Raw genomic sequence first — 19,028 nt, 5'->3', positions numbered from 1 at the left:
AACCGTGTGTGCGTAACACGGCCAAGTGTGGAAGGCGTTTGGTGAATGGAGCCATGACCTCTGGGGTCACTTCATTAATTACATCTGTGACATTCAGCCAGATGAGTTTCCTTTGTGACTAAATGATATGATGAATATTAACGACCTCGGATGAATTACATTGCTGCTCCTGCTGCTGCTGCTGATGATGATAATGTGTTTTACGACTCTGGGAGAGAGGAGAGGAAAATTGCACACTACAGCACATTTAGGACACACAAATTTTCATATGCAACATTTCAAAGACCACAGCTTAGGTTGGTAGAGAAGATTTTATTATTTGCTCATTTCTTATGTAAAACTTCCCAGTGGTTGATGAGACAACTTGCTGGAGAGGGGGGAAAAACTTCAATGAACATGGGAATGTAGTGTTCGATCAGACACGCGCACAAGTCGAGCACAAACCTGTATCTGCTTCTTGTTCTCTCGCGGCAAGCCCTTCATTTCACTGTTACACAGAAATGCGGCAACGGAAGATGTAACTGTGAAACTCGGGGTTGTTCTGATTGGGTTTGCTGGGCGGAGACAAGCAGATACATGGCGAGAACAATAGGAAGGTAACCACAGAAAAGGGCTTGAGATAGCTTCGTAGCTCATGATAGCCATCTTAGAAAGTCATCCTGATAAAGTGATCCCCCACCATTTCTCCTTCTCCCTGTCCTCCCCCTCTTAATCAAATGAGTACTGTGCAGCTGGTGGGGTTGCGGCAAAAAAGGGGGTTCGAGTGAGTGTATGCGTGTGGAGAGTAGGTGGAGGTGGGGGGGCTTTGAGGGATAGCGTGAAATTATTGCCTGCTGGTGTATATGTGTCACTGGGGGTAGTAGGGTAGAGTAGGGGGTTGGGCTGGGGCTGGGGAGTAATGTCATTGCCTGCTGGTGTATCTGTAGTGGGGGCTCATTTAGATTTAGATTGGTTATGTGAGGAGAGAGCTGAAAGGCCAGCTCATGTTTATGCATGAATCCCAAAGCATGCTGCTGTGGTGGAGCCCCGAGTTAAAGAGACAGAGCTGAAATATATTCGCACATTCAGACGCACCTCTGTTTCTTAGGATAAGGCTTGAGCTGAAGCGACGCTGCGCTATCAGATTTCAGTCAGTGTGTGCATGTGTGTGCACGCCTGTGCACACAGATTACACCTCAGTCCAAATTAATATATTGCTTTAAATCCAAAATATTAAAAAGATGTCAGAGGTTGTGTTTTTTTTTCTCTTTTAACTACAATTTTTAACTACAGCCTTTACCACCCTTTTCCTGACTGTGTCGAGACGAGTGCTTTGGAGTCCTCTACAGCTGATGCAGAGGCTACACTGAGTTCATGGGAGCTTCCCACATTACACTCACTCATACCCAGAGAGTAATCAGTAAATGTCTTTGAAGGAGAGTTTGTTCAGCACTTCATCAGGTATAAAGTGGTTTTTATTTGGAAATGTGGTCCCTATCCATCTTTTAAATGACTTTTTAATGGTCGTCACACCATCCTAATCAATCATGTGGCAGAGCTAGCCTGCAAGCGCAAATACACTCTATTTATAATTCCTATATTCTGCAGCAAAAACCCGACTCAGTGTGCCTCTCAGTACTGTAAACAAACAGATACAAAATCAGTAGGTTTGTCTTTCCAATTTTGTGCAGACATTGGAAAAACTTCCTTTAGCAATCTCCAGCATCCTGGTTATGAGGTACCCCGCGTAATTTGTCTTTATATTACATCAATAACTTTTTCAAAGGAAGGATAGAGTAACTTTCCCCCCCAAGTAGTGCAGTTTATTGTTGTTCTTCTGTGTCTCTTTATTCAGGCCCACACTTCATGAAGGCCCCCCGCTCACCGTCACCACTCCCCCTCCCGCCTCACTGGCGACCACAGTACTTTACATCTATAATGAGATACAAATACGCATCAGCAGGACAGTGTCTATGCCACGCGTCACTCTGTGAATATTACTCACACTTATTAGCTGGATTATGTTAATCTTTACACTTTTTGCTCACAGACAACAGACTCCCCATGATATGGGGGTGGTCACGGCAGCAAGCGTGTGTTGTCCTGTGTGTGTATTTCTGAGTGTGCGCCTGCATGTCTGTTAAAGTGATTGCCATGTTGTCAAACTGATCTGCATGAGAAAGGGTGGTCTAATTACATCACTTATGTAAATGAGAAATGCACACAGCCAAGCACATACATACACATCGCAGAGGTCAAAAAGACAGTGCAGGCTGCCCCCTTATTGACTAACACAGGGTGGCATCACCACCTGTCAGAAATAGCCCTGTGCTCACACTGTACACAGAAGTTACAGGCTGTTTCGATGCACACCACTCAGATAAATCAGAAATGGAAGTCGATTGGTCAAGCTCACATTAGACTAAAGCACTCAAAATGTTATTGGAAAATGTCCGACCGCATATCCAGTGATTAGTCTTTTTTTCAGACTGAAACACTGATAGTATCCCTGTTGGAATGATTTATTGAGTCTGACACATTTTAATTAAGCCCAAATTAAATGAATCGGCTGGCGGACTATAAAACATTGCAGTTTAATAACGAGCCCCTACATTTTCCTTTTTTTCCCCCCCTTCCTTCATCCAATCCCATTTTGGCTAGCCGCACCAAATAACCTCTCTCCATTTAATGATATGCAAATGAATTTTCATGAACCCCATGATCCCATGCGATGATTAAACTGAGATGACATTAGCTGCCATGCTGCTGCCACTCTCAGTGTTTCTGTCTCCCTATTTTCTGTCTCCCTATCTCTACCATCTTCCTTTGTATCCACGACAACAGCCAACTGGTGATATTAACAGGGTTCATTGTCAATATTCCCTTTCCTTCACCATTCCTTGAAATTTCCTTTGTGAGAAGTGACATTTTGCATATCCGCTGTTATTTCAGAGAAGTTTTCCCAATGCCAGCAGAGATGGCGAATCAGAGAGCTGGTTTCACTGGTTCTCACGTCTCATGTGGTAGTGAGCCCACTGCAGACATACAAGTTACAACAACTTTACAATTACTGTAGTAACATTACATAGACGATTTTAGTAACCTTCCACATCTCTTCATTTTCCACTTTCAATGCTCCCCTCCCACCGTTCCGTTTTAGTCTGTATCCAACTCCACCTCTGCTGTCGTTTATTGTACTCCATTTGCATAATGAAGCCCAGGCTTAATTAAGATCCCACTGGAGTCTGGAGCCAAGGATGAAGGAAGGAAGGACGAGGGAGGGGGAGGTAGTGAGGGAGGAATCCGGCGTTCCTTAGCTTATCCGCACGTGTCCAAATAGGAGGCACAATTTGGGGGGGAGAAGAGCGTTGACGAGTGATTAAATCGCTAATTATGATCGGCTGTTAGAATTAGTGTGTGGCTGTTAATTAGCTGCAGATGAGATGCCCAGACAGTTGCCCGCCTCTGATGACTGCAGAACCCTCCCTGACTGGCAATAGAGAAACACAGCTTGACACCCTGGAGATGATGCCAACACATCCCTCCCTTTAAACACACACAGCAGTCTGAGGGGATATCCCTTTAAGAAGATCCCAGGTGTGCAAGTGCAGGAAAGAGGCTCTTCATCATCCTTGTCCACCCACTCCCACTGTTCTTCGTTAAGCACAAAATCCCCCATTTTCCTCCTTCTGCATCCGTTATTCATTTTGCTCATTATTCCTCTCTTTCCACATAGTCTTTCTGCCCATACTGGAATGGTATGATCCCTCCTCTTAGATTTTTGTGATGGGCAGCAGCATCCTTTCAGTGCAGCAGCTGGCACTGAGCAGAGTTGGCATCACGGAAATAGTTTTTCTCCCAAACTCCCACCACGGCTACATTTGTAGTTCTACTTGTAGTTCTTTTGCTACTTTTTTTGCCGTGGCATTTAGTACATTTTAGTGTATCTATTGGTCGTGCCCGCGAACGCCTCGCAGTTTGTGTTTGGCATGGTGCCATCTCTGTTTCCAGTCTTTCCCTTGAGGGGATGCCACCGCCAAAAACGTTCAAGGCATCCGAAATGTTTTGCTCACCGTACGGAGGTTTCTGTTTACTAATGTGTGCATTATGTTGCTTTGGCAGGGTGCCATCTTTCTCCCTGTACCCTTGCCGCCCCTGAAAAGATGCCATCACTAAATCGCTGGCAACCGTTGCCCGGGCACCTCTTCTTGGCTTTGTCCAAACAAACAAATGGTGATTAGTAGCAAATCCTCGGAGGTGAGTCCTCGTCTTTGACTATGACAGTTTTCCGCCATTCGCTTCGAATGCTTCGGGCATGCCACATGTACAAACTGGCATGCTGCCCGTTGGGTGGCACGCTGCAGCTGGCATAGAAAGGAAGAAAAATTGAATAACGGTTACAATAATTCCAACGCTGTTTCCCATTCTGCGACCTATCGTGCATTTACAAATTTAAAGTATTGTCCATCTTTCTCCTCAACATCCTATGATTCTGTCGTTTATCGATATCCGAGTCCTCTGCTTGCTGGCATCTCACTTACTTCTATGCTCCGCTATCCTCTGATATTTTTCCCATCTTCCCTTTCTCTGCCCAGTCTCTTGTTCGTTACGCCCCATTATGCCTGTGCCAAGGTACCACCATGGTAGCAGTATGGAGGTCTGTTTCTCTTCCTCTTTCATTCTTATTCTCCTCCTCGCCCCTTTTCCCATGCCCATGCCCGCCCCTGCTCAAGTCCTGACTGGATGGCACTGTGCCAACCTGCCACCGCCATCGCTCTCATTTGTAGCTCATCCCTCCGTTGCCCTTCCCCCTGTCTCTTCATTTCCATCCCTCTCTTTTCCCCTTATTTCATTCATTTATTTTCTAACAAAAAAAAAAAACGCTTCACATTGTATGGAACACTTTATGTGTTGGACCTCTAGTTATGCGCAAGATCACTTCAGACATACAAACTTTTCATTCCTTAAAGTCACTCTGCAAATCTTTGCTGTCATTTGAAAGACTTTTTTTGGCACCTGAAGAAATGCTCTCAGTGGCTGCCCTGTAGGTAATTACAGCAGCACTCACTTATTCCACTGAGACAAGAGGAGAAGGACGAAGAGAGCCCCGAGTTTGTAGAGAGCTTGTGCTGTTTTAATTAACTTTAACCAACCCCCCATTATGTGTGTTTCACTTCACATCTCCTAGAGCCTTGAGTAGGTTGTGCTCGTTCACACATGAACAATACAGCAATATGATTGATATGATCATCAGTAAAATTGATTGTATACCATTGACCTAACCCACTTTGCCAAGATGACCCTTGCTCCCTTGTTTTTCTTTTTTTTTTCTCCCACTCTTTTAATTCTCTTGAGTCAAACAAAAGCTGGCAGTGGTGGTGATGCTATTAAGCAAATACTCTCATTAGAACACAAAACATAATGAATATGTAAATGGTGTGTGTAATTTATGCATGGGCTGAGAGACTTGTTGTCTATTCAGCCCTTTATTATACTCTCTATTTTTATCCCCTTTTCCTTAAAAGTTCACACTCTTTACCAATTTACTGCTTTTCTTAGACCACATCCTGTGACTGAATCCTTGGGGGACTTCTCGAGGTCTATCTATTGTCTCCTTTATTTTGCCTTTTTTTATGTCTACACTTTTCTCCTTGCCTTTAACCATGGTTTGTACTCTCTAACAGTCTTTTTTCTCTGTTTGCTTCTTTTGGCTCACATCCTGTCCTCTCCAAAAACAAACCCTGCAGTGACGCATTAAACCAACAACTGAGTGTTTGAACAAGGTCTTTCTTCCAGGAATATGAATACTGAATAATCTATCCACTAAATCGCATCCGGACCTGATTGTGTTGTATTCTGTTTTCCCTTTGTCCCTCTGTGACTGTGTTGATCTTAATGTGTGGTCCAAACTGTGTGGCAAATTGAAGCGTGTCCTGATAGACGGAGAGTAGCCTTGCTCCTGTCTAGGATAAACACCTATAATACTCTGGCTCCCTTGGCAATCACCATAGCAACAAACCATGGTACCCACGTGAGTTGCATAATAAGATGTTCCCCAAGACCATGGACCATAAAGCGACAAAGTGACAAACTAGACACCCGCAGCACTGGCTGTAAGACAGAAAAATTCATTTTGAACAAAACAAAGGTTATGTTTGACATTTGAATGGTTATTTTCTATTTGTCAATAAGCTCACATCAGAAAACATGCACCCTTACAAGCACATACACCTTTTCTGTGTCTCCAGACCTTAAAAGGTGCTGATGAGCTGCAGTCAATGATTGTAATGAGCTATCGATCACCGTGGGAAAACAGAGGGACAGAGAAGGGTGAGGGAGGCAGAGGGAACCAGAGGACACACACACACAAACTGAAGGACTGCCAGAAAAAAAAATAAGAAAAACTTCAGATGAACTAAATGGAGACAAGCTGCCTGAGACAGAGTATCAATACTTGCTTTAATCAAGACTTCATCTCCCATTGTTCTGCTTGAAATAGAATTTATGGGACTGTGTTTTCTGTGATCACAGGTTTAAATGGAAGTGGTCAACTCAGGGCAGTGTGTGGATGAGTTGATTTGCGAAGGATGACCATGCAGACACGCTTGCCATGACCAAGTACAGATGCCAGTGAATGGCACTGACGCAGTATCTCTATATTCCCCTCTTTTTGTGCTGTATGCATGGAGTGAAGGCAGACAGCTTTAGGGAAGGGGGAGGTGCGTTGCGTGTGTGTGTGTGTCGTGTGTTGGCTGGCGTTTCAGATAATGAAATGCAGCAGGGAACAAAGAGCTGGGGGCCCCTATTCTCTGTGCTGCAGCTTCATTTTCACTCCCGTCAGTCTATGATTCTTCTAAACCCTCTTTCTTGTGTACACGCATGCATGTGTGTGTGTGTGTGCGTACGTGCATGTTTATGTTTGTATGAACCAGTTGTTGTTATGTGCACGAGTCTCCCCTCCTCCTCCCCCCCTGTTAGCATTCTGCATGGCAGATCCCCCTAATGTAATAACTGTGTCTGCATGTCTAATTTACAGCAGGAGAGAGTAAATAGCCTGTGGTTAATTACAGTACGTGTGTGTGCTTGTGTGTATGTGCGTGTGTGAGTCTATGCAAGTGTCTACATGCGCGTGGGTGTGTCAGAATGATTTATGAGTTGCAAATAGCTACACTAGTGGCCCGTTTCTCCTCACTTAGTTTTTAATCTGTCTTTCCATTAATTTTCCTGGAGACGTTATTATGGTTTTATAACAATGTGCACGAGGATGCACATATGAGTACACGCGTGTGTTAATGAGACCGAGGTGTGGACATTTCGCGAGTATCAGCTCTACGTGGGCACCTGGACTGCACTTTTGCTTTTGCTTCTCTATTTCCCTTCCTTCCTTTTCCCCTTTTTCTCTCTTTTGGTGCTTCATTCACTCTCTTCATTGAGAGCCACAATGAACACAGATCTTTATTGACAGTACACGGTAGAACATGGAAACAGCAGGTCAATCCGTTTAGCCCAAGGGCCGATACACCAATTCACCAATTTGTCAGTGTTAGTTTGAAAGAGAAAAGCAGCTAATCTCTCCTCTCTGCTCTCTATTGATCACACACTTAGACTCCACTTCTCTGTCTAAACACTATTGATTCTCTCTCTCTCTCAATCTCTTTCTCCCGCTCCCTCTCTTTCGGTCTTGCTCTATTCACATACCACAGCACTCAACACCATATTCCCTTCTTACACTCCCACTACTTTTCACATAATAGTTTTGAATAACTCAGATCGTATGTCCTTGTTTGCGAAGCCTTGATCGCATTTTAGACGAACACTTGAGAATTTTTTTTTATATAAGTAAAATAAGACTTCTGAGTAATTCCTGTAATAGTATCACAAGTGGAGCTTATCAACTATACAAAGCATTTTAAAGTTTGCTCCACAAGTGTCACAAATCATTGTCCCCTGCTGCGTACTTTCAAAAGCTTATTCATGGTCTCATTAAAAAAATCAATTACTTAGCAACCCTTCAACAGTCTGAACACAGACTGTGATTAAAAAAAAAAAAATCACTGCTGGGTACACCGTCTCCTGGCTTTGTTTTTCAGTCACATCACAGGCTGCACTTGAAAAAGGCCACATTCCTGTCAAGATGAAGGCTATGTAAAAATTATAGAGTGATTATCCAAAGGAAGATGCCCCCCCCCCCCCCCCTCCAGCATTTTAACATCACTTCAAATTGAACCAAGGATCTCTATTTGATTGGATTTTGCTTGTGGCGACCCTGGGAATGAAACATTTTCGTTGACAGGTATAGATTTGGCAGAGAAATGATTGTGCTGTGGACAGGAAGATGAAACACAGAGATCGACTCAAATCTATGTCAAAAACAGGCATTCATATAGCATTTATTAGGTCTATATTGCTCTGCCATAATGCCAAGTTAATGAAATGTAAACAAGGAATCCCATCTGTTACTCACACGCTGTGAAAAGAAAAAAAACCCAGCCTAACACCCATGGGCTTTACTAGCCTCCTGCATAGCTCATTTATATTAGATTTGTACACCCCCTACTGGTGCTTTTTACTCATTACAATTTACCCCAGGTTACAAAACATTTGACACATGGCTTGTGTAACTGAAAATCAGCTGTTGTTTGGTAACCGGTAGTTCAGGAGGTTGAGATGATCGTGAATATAGAGCTTAGGCTTTAATCTTTTTAACAAACTAAAATGTCAGTCACCTTTTACTCGAAGATGCCTCCTTCAGGAGCTGATGCCCAAGCCACAGTGAAATGGTGGTTAGGGGAAGTACTGGAGGGTCGAGAGGATCCCGAGGGTTTCTTCGCCATGTGTGTGTCCATCCTGGGGCAAGTAGAGACCCGCTCACAGTTTCTGTCCCTCATCGAGCCTCTGTCCACGGGTGACAGACTCCTGCACGCCAGTCTCACCTCCATCTACCAGGAATATTTCACCAAGGTCAGTAAATGTTTCAGCAATAGAAGTACATTCAGGTTGGAGGACTTGTAACACCTAGGCTTAAGTCAGCAAAAATAAAATACATACAAAAAATGACACGAACAAAACACAATAAGGAAGTAACAGGACTTAATTAAACGACTGGCGTTTTTAGAGATTAACTCAAGCATTTGATGATACACGTAACTTTAGGTAGCTAGTTGTGTTTTTGTCACTTTTTCATTTTACCTACTAGCCTAGCTTAACCTAAAATAAATAAATACGTAAATAAATGAAAGAAAACATACATAAGTATTAATGATTTCCTAATGGCGGTACAGGAGCAGCTCTTCACCGAAACTGCAAACCACTGCCAAGGCTAAAGTTTCCCCCTTTTGTGAATGCGGAGCCCCGGGATCTGCGTTAATTGGTGATATTTTCCCGAGAACTACGGAAGCGTTGAGCTGCCACCCAGGCAAAAGAAAAATAGAGCTATATCACATCATAACGTGAAAACTTTATTGTTCTCACAATATACTATCATGTTAGTACAATATACTTTTCACGTTTGAACAACATAATATCACGTCATTACAATATACATAATTATTACGTTCGTAGAATATAAAAAGTTTTTTGTTATAACGTGATATTAAGTATATTGTAATGACGTGATAGTATATTGAACAAACATGAAAAGTATATTGTAAGAACAATAAAGTTTTGTGATATATCTCTATTTTTATTTTGCCTGGGTGGCAGCTCTATGCTTCCCTACATCGAGATGATGTCTCCCAATTTTTTCCCATTTCAGTTTTCTTTGTATTTGTAGGGATTTTTTCTAAAAATGTCTAAAAGTAATTTAGAAAATGGAAATTGTGATTTCCTTGGCATTTTCCACTTTCCCTAAACAATTTGAGGAAAGTGGACAAGTGGAGGACAAAAGAAGTGGCAGGTCTAAAGAACTATCTAAAGCAGATGAACAGTATCTGAAAGTCATGTCCAGAAGAAATAGGAGAAAAAAAATCAAAAACAAGACCTGACACAGGACCTGAGAGATGCATGTGATGCTGCCCATCAGCGCAGGATTTAATCCCAGTGCTGATAGGGATTAGGGCAGGACCCCCTGGAATCTAGAGGGCGGTGTTGGAGATGAAGATGGGGGCTTGAATGAAGCCTGAGTGACAAGACGGAACCGGTGATGGGGAGAATTTGGGTTACAATAAGGTGTCTGCAAGGAAGAATGACAGGTTTGCATGTGTCCCTTATGAAGTACTTGATGAGTGTAAACCAAGCCGTGCCTGTACACACCCATCTAATTAAAGAGATAATACATTTAAATAATTGAAACACCTGTGGTAGTTTTTGATAAAAGCTAATGTCTTGTCATTTAGGGCATAGTGTACACATTCGTCTTTTTAAACTACTAAAGAATTGTTTTAAAAGTAATAACAGTGGGTTGTCCTGCTTAAATTTTAGACTGAAGATGACGAGCTGGAACTTGCTTTGGCTCTCTCTCTACTGGATATGAAAGGTCAGAGAGGATCTGTTCAGCTGAATTCTATATTAAAGCCTGAAGGAAGCAACTGCACCAATCAAACTGGATCCTGGAACAGAGAGAGTCCACCGCAGACAGCCAGAGAGATGGAGTTTCAAATAAGTACGTATCCTAATAAGCAGACACTCGGGACAGGTCAGACTGTGTGTGTCTCAGAACAGGAGGGAGATGTGGATCAATCACAGAAACCAAAACGCTCTAAGAATAGGCGGCAGAGGCGAAAATGTACTGGCCAGCACCTTGTAGGTTTACCCCGCTCTCCATCAGCACCACCACCAGTGTTACTGTGGTTCAGGAGGGATTTGCGGCTGTGTGACAATCCTGCTCTCGTGGCGTCACTAGAAGTGGGTGCACCTGTCATACCTGTCTTCATCTGGAGCCCCAAAGAAGAGGAGGGAACGGGCATTACAGTGGCTATGGGAGGAGCTTGTAAGTTTGATCAAGGAATCAGTGGTTATAGCAATACTTTGTCTCATGTCTTCATAATAGTTCTTGACAAAATCCTTGTTTGTAAGGCTCTGTATTCTAATTGTCTGAATGTATCTTCCCTTTTTTAAATAGGTAAATATTGGTTGCATCAGGCATTGTTGTGTTTTTGTTCATCTTTGGAGCACATCGGCAGCCGTCTTGTCGTCCTCAAGGCAAATGGGGAGATGACAAGTACTGAATCTTCTCTGAAGGCACTTAAGGAGCTGATTAAAGAGACTGGGGCAAGAACAGTGCTGGCTAATGCCTTGTATGAGCCCTGGCTGAAGGAGAGAGATGATCTGGTAGTATCAGCTCTGCAGAAACAAGGTGTTGAATGCAGGATGTTCCACTCTTATTGTCTCAGAGACCCTTATTCTGTCACCACGGAGGGTGTTGGCCTTCGAGGTTAGTCAAAGCATATTTCTATGTGCATACTGGGTTTGCTGATAATGTATACCTAAATTACAATATGGCTATTCTGATGAACTTTTATTGTTTTTTTATGATGTAGGAATAGGTTCAGTCTCTCACTTCATGAGCTGCTGTAGACAGAACCCAGGGACTGCAGTAGGAGTTCCCCTGGACCCCCCGGTATCTCTCCCTGCACCTGCCCACTGGCCAAAGGGGCTCTGTTTGGATGAACTAGGCTTGGCACGCATGCCCCGCAGGAAGGATGGCACAACGGTTAGAAACCAAAGCTCTAAGGCAAAACAAAACAACTTAAAAAATAATTTAAATCACGCATCTGTCAATGTTTTCTTTGTTTTCTCTTCGGCATTCAGGTTGACTGGGCAGCGAATATTAGAAAGACCTGGGATTTTAGTGAAGGAGGAGCGCAAGCCCGTCTAGAGGCCTTTCTTCATGATGGTGAGACACCTATTGTTCAGTTGGTTATCTTAACAGACTTGGCAATGAACAACACCATATATTTATTTCTATTTCTAGGTGTGTATAGATATGAAAAAGAGTCAGGCAGGGCAGATGCTCCGAACACCAGCTGCTTGTCGCCCTATCTTCATTTTGGTCAGCTCAGTCCACGCTGGTTAATGTGGGATGCCAAAGGAGCACGTTGTCGACCCCTAAAGTTCCAACGCAAATTGGCGTGGAGAGATTTGGCTTACTGGCAGCTCACGCTGTTTCCTGACCTCCCATGGGAATCCATCAGACCTCCATACAAGGTGGAAATTAGTTATAGACTACAAAGTGAATATTAACCATACCATAAAATTGTAAACTTTTTTTGTTGCCACGTCAATTTATTAATTTGTAATAAAGGCCTAAACCACATTATGGATAATTTTACATCCACTGGCAGGCTTTGCGGTGGAGCAGTGATCGGGGCCACCTCAAGGCATGGCAGCGAGGACGAACAGGCTACCCTCTGGTCGATGCAGCCATGAAGCAGCTGTGGCAAACAGGCTGGATGAACAACTACATGAGACATGTAGTGGCATCTTTTCTCATAGCATATCTTTATCTGCCTTGGCAAGAAGGCTATCGCTGGTTCCAGGTGAGATGCGTGTGCACACTGGGACTAATGCACTCACAAAGATATTGCACCAAATGCCTGACAAATATTCACAAGTACTACTTAACTTCCTGACTGTATCCAACCCATTTTTAGGACACCCTGGTGGATGCAGATGTTGCCATAGATGCAATGATGTGGCAGAATGGGGGCATGTGTGGCCTGGATCACTGGAACTTTGTCATGCACCCTGTTGACGCAGCAATGACCTGTGACCCCTACGGTACCTATGTTAGGAAATGGTGTCCTGAACTTGCAGAGTTGCCTGACGAGCTTATTCACAAACCCTGGAAATGTCCTGCATCTATGCTGCGGCGTGCAGGTGAGACATTTTATTGTAATTCACTTTTTAAATAAGATAAATGTATGGAATCATGCTTTGCATAGTTTAGTTTTAACAGTTAATATATCAATTTATTACATCGATGCTGTCCTCACGGTTTAGGTGTGGTGTTTGGCCAGTCGTATCCCGAGCGAATAATTACAGATCTCGAGGAGCGAAGGAATCAGTCTCTGCAGGATGTAGCTTTGGTGCGCAGGGAGTTTGAACAGTATGTGGACAAACGCTCAGGCTGCGATTTGGTGCCTTTGCCCCCACGCCTGGTCTCTGAGGCTTTGGGTTTATCACACAAGGATGGGGCTGTGGTGACACAAGGAAAGCAGTTCCTGTTGCCTGTCATCACTCGCATGGAATTCAAACACCAGCATGAAGATCCGGATGCTGATGCCACATCAAACCCCTACAACGCAGTTTTAAAAGGATACGTGAGCCGAAAGAGGGACGAGACCATTGCTTTCCTTAATAAGAGAGACTTCACTGCCAGTGTAATGCATGAGGCAGTCCAAAGAAAGGAGAGGCTCAACAGCGATTATCGGAGAATGGAGGGGCTCCCACCGTCTCCTTCACCTCGAGGCAGGGCCAGACGAACTCCCACAGCCAAGGACAGGTTCTCTATAGTACCCGGTGGGGCAGTCACTTCTCTAAAGTGACCAAGACTACAAACTTTTTAGTCATTTGCCACAGAATGTAAACATATTACAAATTTATTGAGTGTAAAAATTATGCCAAGACATATTCTGCCAATGTGGATGTGGAAAATATTTGTGGAAAAAAAGTAGATTGCAAGGGGGCTGGAAAATGCTCTCAAAAGTTTATATTCAGTTTGACCTCAGGTACTGTGTTTAATAATGGCAGCATACACTGCGTTCCAAATTATTATGCAAATGATATTTTTCTGTTTTTGCTACTTAGTCGATTCAAATGACAGTCGGCATAATTTTCGAGTCATCGACCAATAGAGTATAATTCAAATGTTACTGAACAAAACTCCCAATGAAAACAGTATGTTTTTCAAAAATAAAAAAACTTAAAATGCACTGTTCCAAATTATTACGCACACAGACTTTCAAAAGATTTTATAGATTGTAAAGAATTGAAAATGGTTATTTGTTGAATTTGCAGCATTAGTAGATCAATTTCACTAACATCAAAAGCGATTTCAATCAAAAACATCTTAACAGGTCAAGTTACATATTAACATAGGACCCCTTATTTGATAGCAGTTTTACAATTCTTGCATCCATGGAACAGTTTCTACTTGAATGGTTTGCAGGATGTCAGAATAGCCTCCCAGCGCTGCTGTTTGGAGGTGAACTGCCTCCCACCCTCATATTTTTTGTTTGAGGATGCTCCAAAGGTTCTCAATAGGATTGAAGTCAGGGAAGAATGGGGACCACACCATGAGTTCCTCTCCTTTTATGCCAATAGCAGTCAATGATGCAGAGGTATTCCTTGTAGCATGAGATGGTGCATTGTCTTGCATGAAGATGGTTTTGTTCTTCTCTTTCTACCATGGAAGAAAGTGGTCAGTCAGAAACTCCACATACTTTGCAGAAATCATTTTCACACCTTCAGGGACCCTAAAGGGGACAACCGGCTCTCTCCCTGTGATTCCGGCTTAAAACATGACTCTACCACCTCCTTGCTGACGACGCAGCCTTGTTGGGACATGGTGGCCGTCCACCAACCATCCACCACTGCATCCATCTGGACCATCCAGGGTTGCACTGCACTCATCAGTGAACAAGACTGTTTGAAAATTAGTCTTCATGTAGTTCTGGGCCCACTGCAGCCGTTTCTGCTTGTGAGCATTGGTTAGGGGTGGCTGAATAGGTTTATGCACAACTGCAAGTCTCTGGAAGATCCTACACCTTGATGTTCGCAGGGCTCCAGAGGGACCAGCAACTTCAAATAAGTGTTTGCTGCTTTGTAATGGCCTTTTAGCAGCTGCTCTCTTAATCTGATGTATTTGTCTGGCAGAAACCTTCCTCATTGTGCCTTTATCTGCACGAACCCATGTGTGCTCTGACTCAGCCACAAATCTCTTAACATTATGGTGATCACGCTTACATTTTTGTGAAATATCTAAGGTTTTCATTACGTGTCCAAGGCATTCAACTATTTCATGCTTTTCAGCAACAGAGAGATACTTTTTCCTTCCTATGTTGCTTGAAAATGGTGGTCTGCTTAATAATGTGGAACATCCTTCTTTAGTAGTTTTCTTTTAATTGGGCTCACCTGGCAAACTAATGATCATAAGTGTCCAAGATTGATTTCAATGATACAAAGAGTCCTGAGACACAATTCCATCCATGGGTTTAATTGAAAAACAACTAATCTTTATGACACTTAAACACAATTTGCATTATAATTTGGAATGCGGTGTATATACATATATTTATATTAGTGCGATTTATTTTTTCTTTAAGCCGTATATAAAACATAAAAATTTCAGAAATAAATGACAAAGAAAAGAGACTTTTTAAGGAAATGTTTATTTATTTTTTATTACACAGGTCCTCTGTCCACAGTTTAACCCTTATACATGCAGTGAAGATCAAAATAATTAATACCATAAAGACAAAAGTGCTTTTTAAGTCAAACAGTGTCCCAAGACAGAGTTTCAAGTCCTTCACTGAAATGATTTGTAACTATTTTATTCTAGTCTCAGTCTCTTCCACCTTTTGGTGGTTTGATGCTTTAAGAAACCAACAATGGATATTAGGTCAATGCAGGCTGGAAGGTCCCCTAAATTAAGTCTGTAAAGAAATTCTAAAGTTCACAGCTCTACAGCACTGACAGATCAGTAGCCTGGAGCTACAGAGCTCCACTGGAGAATGCTATGTATTGCGTTTTAACGGACAGGCACATATTGTGCACCTCTCTCTGCCAGTGTTGTGAGAAAAAGGGAAGGTGCACAGCACATACAGAAAGGTGTTATGTCAGTCCTCAATAGAATGGATGTATCTCTCATATGCAGCTTCATCCATTAGACTGTCAAGCTCGGCAGGTTTGGAAATGCTCATCTTCATGAGCCAACCTATAATAGATGTGTAAAAATCAAGTTAAGCTAAGCTCTGATTCAAAGATGCACACTGGTTTCAGTACCTGTAGCATTAAATGCTTCACATGAAAAAACAAAACAAAATAACTACACAAAATATGAGTATATTTTGTTCTTTGCATTGTTTAAAGATATAAGCTAAAAACCTTATAAGAGAAAATGTTTGTAAATGTCACTGACACTGTTATTTATATATATATATATATATATATATATATATATATATATATATATATATACACACACACACACACACACACACACACACACACATACACTTTTTTTTGCTTGAGTAAAATAGTCCACCAGAGTGAACAGCTTATGTTTTGCTTTCAGACTGTGAGTGAATGTTATAAGTGAAAGGTTATTTTAACATTCTGCAGTGCATTACTACCAAAGGCCATAAAGGTAATTGTGATGAGTTAGTAATTAACTTAAATAAAATGGAATGAATGCAGTGAGGGAAAAGAGATTGAAACATACAATGTCTCTGGACATCAAATATTCAGATGTTAGTTAGAAAATGTGCAATGAAGGGTCATTTTAATGAAATATAATGTAATGTAACAATAGAACAGCTCCAGCTTTATGGCCTTAATGTAGACCCTGTCTTCACTGTTATGTTGTGTTGTATTACTGCCATCTACTGTCCAGAGATTAAACCTCATAGCTTACTGCCGCGTATTATACTGGGTGATAAAACAGTTAAAAAAAAAACATTAGGTTTTAGCAGTGATCTATATAGAAAAAAAATGCACCAATCGAAAGAAAATGCCAATGTTGTGACAAACCACAAAGAGTAATGTCATTGGTTAATTCTATTTAAGCTCTTGCATTAATCTAAAATGTCTCATACATACACCAGAGTACCCTCCACTAACTGCACTGTGACGTTTATGTGTGTACTTACCATCTTTGTAGCAAGATTTATTGACCAGACCAGGGTTGTCTGCCAGTAGCGTGTTGATCTCTACAACTTCTCCAGTTAAAGGAGAATAAAGCTCGCTGGCTGCCTTTACACTTTCCAGAGCTCCAAACTCATCTGCAGGAGTAAATTTCAGAAAGTACGTCATGAGGGACAAGAGGCCATCCACTTTCCTGCATTGTGGTGACTCTAAATCCAGCGATGACATGCATGAGATCAAGCTTTATACCCATCTTAATAATATTCACTATTATTCAGCAAACATCATACCTTGCTGAGCCAGCTGTGCCCCCACCTCTGGCAGTCCACAATAAACTACATCTCCCAATGCCTCCTGCAAGCGGTTAGGGAAAACATTTAGCCAGGACAACCAGAGTATGATGTTAAAAAAAACAAAACAAAACAGTTATTTGCGTTTCATTTAAATGTTGTGGAAAGGGATGTCTGTGTTTACATTTGAGTCACTGCTATCTGGTGTTTGAGTGTTGTGCACACACAAGAAATGTAATGACAACTGTCAGTCCTACATATACTTTCTAAACTTTTAAATAAATGCCAGTTTAAAAACTGTACTTTATATTTATGTCAGTAAATATATGTTATTTAAGTTTTTTGGGGGCCATGTGAGGGAGCATTGCCTTAATTAGCTTGCATAATAAAAGAGCTTTAAATCTTGGATCTGCCTTGCATGTGCACATATTTCAGCGCCATTGTGCTAAAAAGTCATCACCTGCAAACATAAAAAAAAAAGATTATGTTTTTATGTCTAATATATTTGCTTATATTGAAAAATAGGCTGCACTCCGCATAATCTACATATGAAATAAAGAAATAAGTATCTTTATGACTATATTATTGTACCTACCTACTGTGTATTTTACACAATAATAAACCCAGTCTCTTCTGGCCACTTAAAATAGCTTTTAAAAAGACATTTTTAATGTTAATGAAACACCTGAACAAACAAAGGACACATACAAGTCCCTCTGCCAAAAACTGAGTGCAGCTTCTACTGCTACTGGACTGTTTATTTCAAAACACAATGATAACATTTAAGAGAAATATGTTTCACATACTGTAAGCCATCAAATCATTTATAGCAGTTTTAATCAGTGTTGTCTCAAAAAGTGATTTGAGTGATTTACCAAAACATTGTCAGCCTAGACATGAAACGTATGCCAACCATATCTCTAAAGAATGATATAAACCAGTTTGTGACAAAGTGACTTTTACATAGCATTTACTTATCCAGCTAAAAAGTCTCTTGACATATAAAAATGTCAATTTTTAAAGAGAGAGATCTGGCCAAGCAGCATTAAAAATAACACTATTATAAAGATATTGTGTGGCCAAAAAAGGACTGGATTGATTATAATGTAGATAGAATAATGCAGAGCCATAAAGATACTCGCGAAACAGGCCATTTCTTTATTTTTCATATATAACATATAAAGTCTATTTACCAATACAATTAAACACATTACACATAAAACTCTGAAATCAACTATCAGTTGATAATTTATTAAGACAACACCAGTAATCATCTTTTTTTCCTTCTTTTTCTGGCAAATTCCGGAAATCACATTTTGGCACCGGTCTGTGAAGTGCACGCGCAAAGGTGGAATACTCACTTGTGCAAAGTTGCTGATCCCGACCGTCCCGATTCCGTCTTCCACACGAATCCATTCGTGTTTGTCTGTGAATTTAAGCGCTGCAAGATAACACAACATACTCAGAACTTAGCGAGGATTTTGAAGTCCTCGACGAGTATGACAGAAACACTCAAACACGCTGCAGCTATCGTGTCCTTTCTGTCGCTAATGTTATCTAATACAAGACATGCATAGTCGAATACCTGCTGATAACCGGCTAGAAGAGGCTAGCGTTCTTCCAAAATAAGGCTTAGATGCCAGCTGCAATGGAGAAAGCGACGCTGAACGAGCGAGTAAAGGCAAAACTGTAGAAAAGTTGGAAGAGAGGGAACGGAGTAGCCAACAGGCAGCCATGTTTGTCGCTCACTGATGAGAGCATGTTTCTTCTTCATTGATATGAGAGGTATCAGTGGCGCTTTACTGCCCTCCACCGATCATCGTTATTGATCCTCTTGAGCGCTCGGTTTGCTATTATAAAAACTATTATTATAATTTAACTAGCAATAAATTTCTTAAAAAAATAAAGAAATGCCAAACTCAAGCCCAAAGTAAATTACTTCTACCCCTGTTGATT

At 41.6% G+C, this 19,028-nt stretch overlaps 2 protein-coding genes and 1 long non-coding RNA gene across 3 annotated transcripts; 1 reads left to right on the top strand and 2 right to left on the bottom strand.

The window, feature by feature from the left end:
* Window positions 1-292: 292 nt before the first annotated feature.
* LOC143419350 (uncharacterized) lies at window positions 293-4,635 on the bottom strand. Its single transcript, XR_013099306.1, has 2 exons — window positions 4,521-4,635; window positions 293-4,343 (listed from the first exon to the last, which is right to left on the bottom strand). It is a non-coding gene; the product is annotated as an uncharacterized LOC143419350 (long non-coding RNA).
* A 4,059-nt stretch (window positions 4,636-8,694) lies between these two features.
* On the top strand, window positions 8,695-15,192 carry si:ch1073-390k14.1 (deoxyribodipyrimidine photo-lyase). Its single transcript, XM_004553283.4, has 9 exons — window positions 8,695-8,940; window positions 10,399-10,906; window positions 11,039-11,350; window positions 11,457-11,629; window positions 11,728-11,812; window positions 11,891-12,123; window positions 12,261-12,455; window positions 12,570-12,795; window positions 12,919-15,192. Exons 1-9 carry the CDS (start codon window positions 8,695-8,697, stop codon window positions 13,461-13,463), a joined length of 2,523 nt encoding a protein of 840 aa, XP_004553340.3. The 3' UTR covers window positions 13,464-15,192.
* Window positions 15,193-15,289: 97 nt separating this feature from the next.
* On the bottom strand, window positions 15,290-18,849 carry LOC101467897 (glycine cleavage system H protein, mitochondrial). Its single transcript, XM_004553284.5, has 5 exons — window positions 18,658-18,849; window positions 18,434-18,513; window positions 17,073-17,136; window positions 16,788-16,919; window positions 15,290-15,853 (listed from the first exon to the last, which is right to left on the bottom strand). Exons 1-5 carry the CDS (start codon window positions 18,806-18,808, stop codon window positions 15,756-15,758), a joined length of 525 nt encoding a protein of 174 aa, XP_004553341.1. The 5' UTR covers window positions 18,809-18,849; the 3' UTR covers window positions 15,290-15,755.
* Between the last annotated feature and the right edge of the window lie 179 nt (window positions 18,850-19,028).

The sequence above is a fragment of the Maylandia zebra genome, linkage group LG7, assembly GCF_041146795.1.
Source record: "Maylandia zebra isolate NMK-2024a linkage group LG7, Mzebra_GT3a, whole genome shotgun sequence".
NCBI lineage: Eukaryota > Metazoa > Chordata > Actinopteri > Cichliformes > Cichlidae > Maylandia > Maylandia zebra.
This window is presented reverse-complemented; position numbering and strand designations above follow the sequence as displayed.

Excerpts from the sequence above, each read along its gene's own strand:
- si:ch1073-390k14.1 (XM_004553283.4), top strand. The coding sequence starts at position 8,695 with ATGTCAGTCACCTTTTACTCGAAGATGCCTCCTTCAGGAGCTGATGCC. Across the intron at positions 11,630-11,727 it reads GCAGGAAGGATGGCACAACG|GTTGACTGGGCAGCGAATAT; the intron begins GTTAGAAACCAA and ends TTCGGCATTCAG. Across the intron at positions 12,124-12,260 it reads CCATCAGACCTCCATACAAG|GCTTTGCGGTGGAGCAGTGA; the intron begins GTGGAAATTAGT and ends ATCCACTGGCAG.
- LOC101467897 (XM_004553284.5), bottom strand. The coding sequence starts at position 18,808 with ATGGCTGCCTGTTGGCTACTCCGTTCCCTCTCTTCCAACTTTTCTACA. Across the intron at positions 16,920-17,072 it reads GGCACAGCTGGCTCAGCAAG|ATGAGTTTGGAGCTCTGGAA; the intron begins GTATGATGTTTG and ends TTACTCCTGCAG. Across the intron at positions 15,854-16,787 it reads TAAATCTTGCTACAAAGATG|GTTGGCTCATGAAGATGAGC; the intron begins GTAAGTACACAC and ends CATCTATTATAG.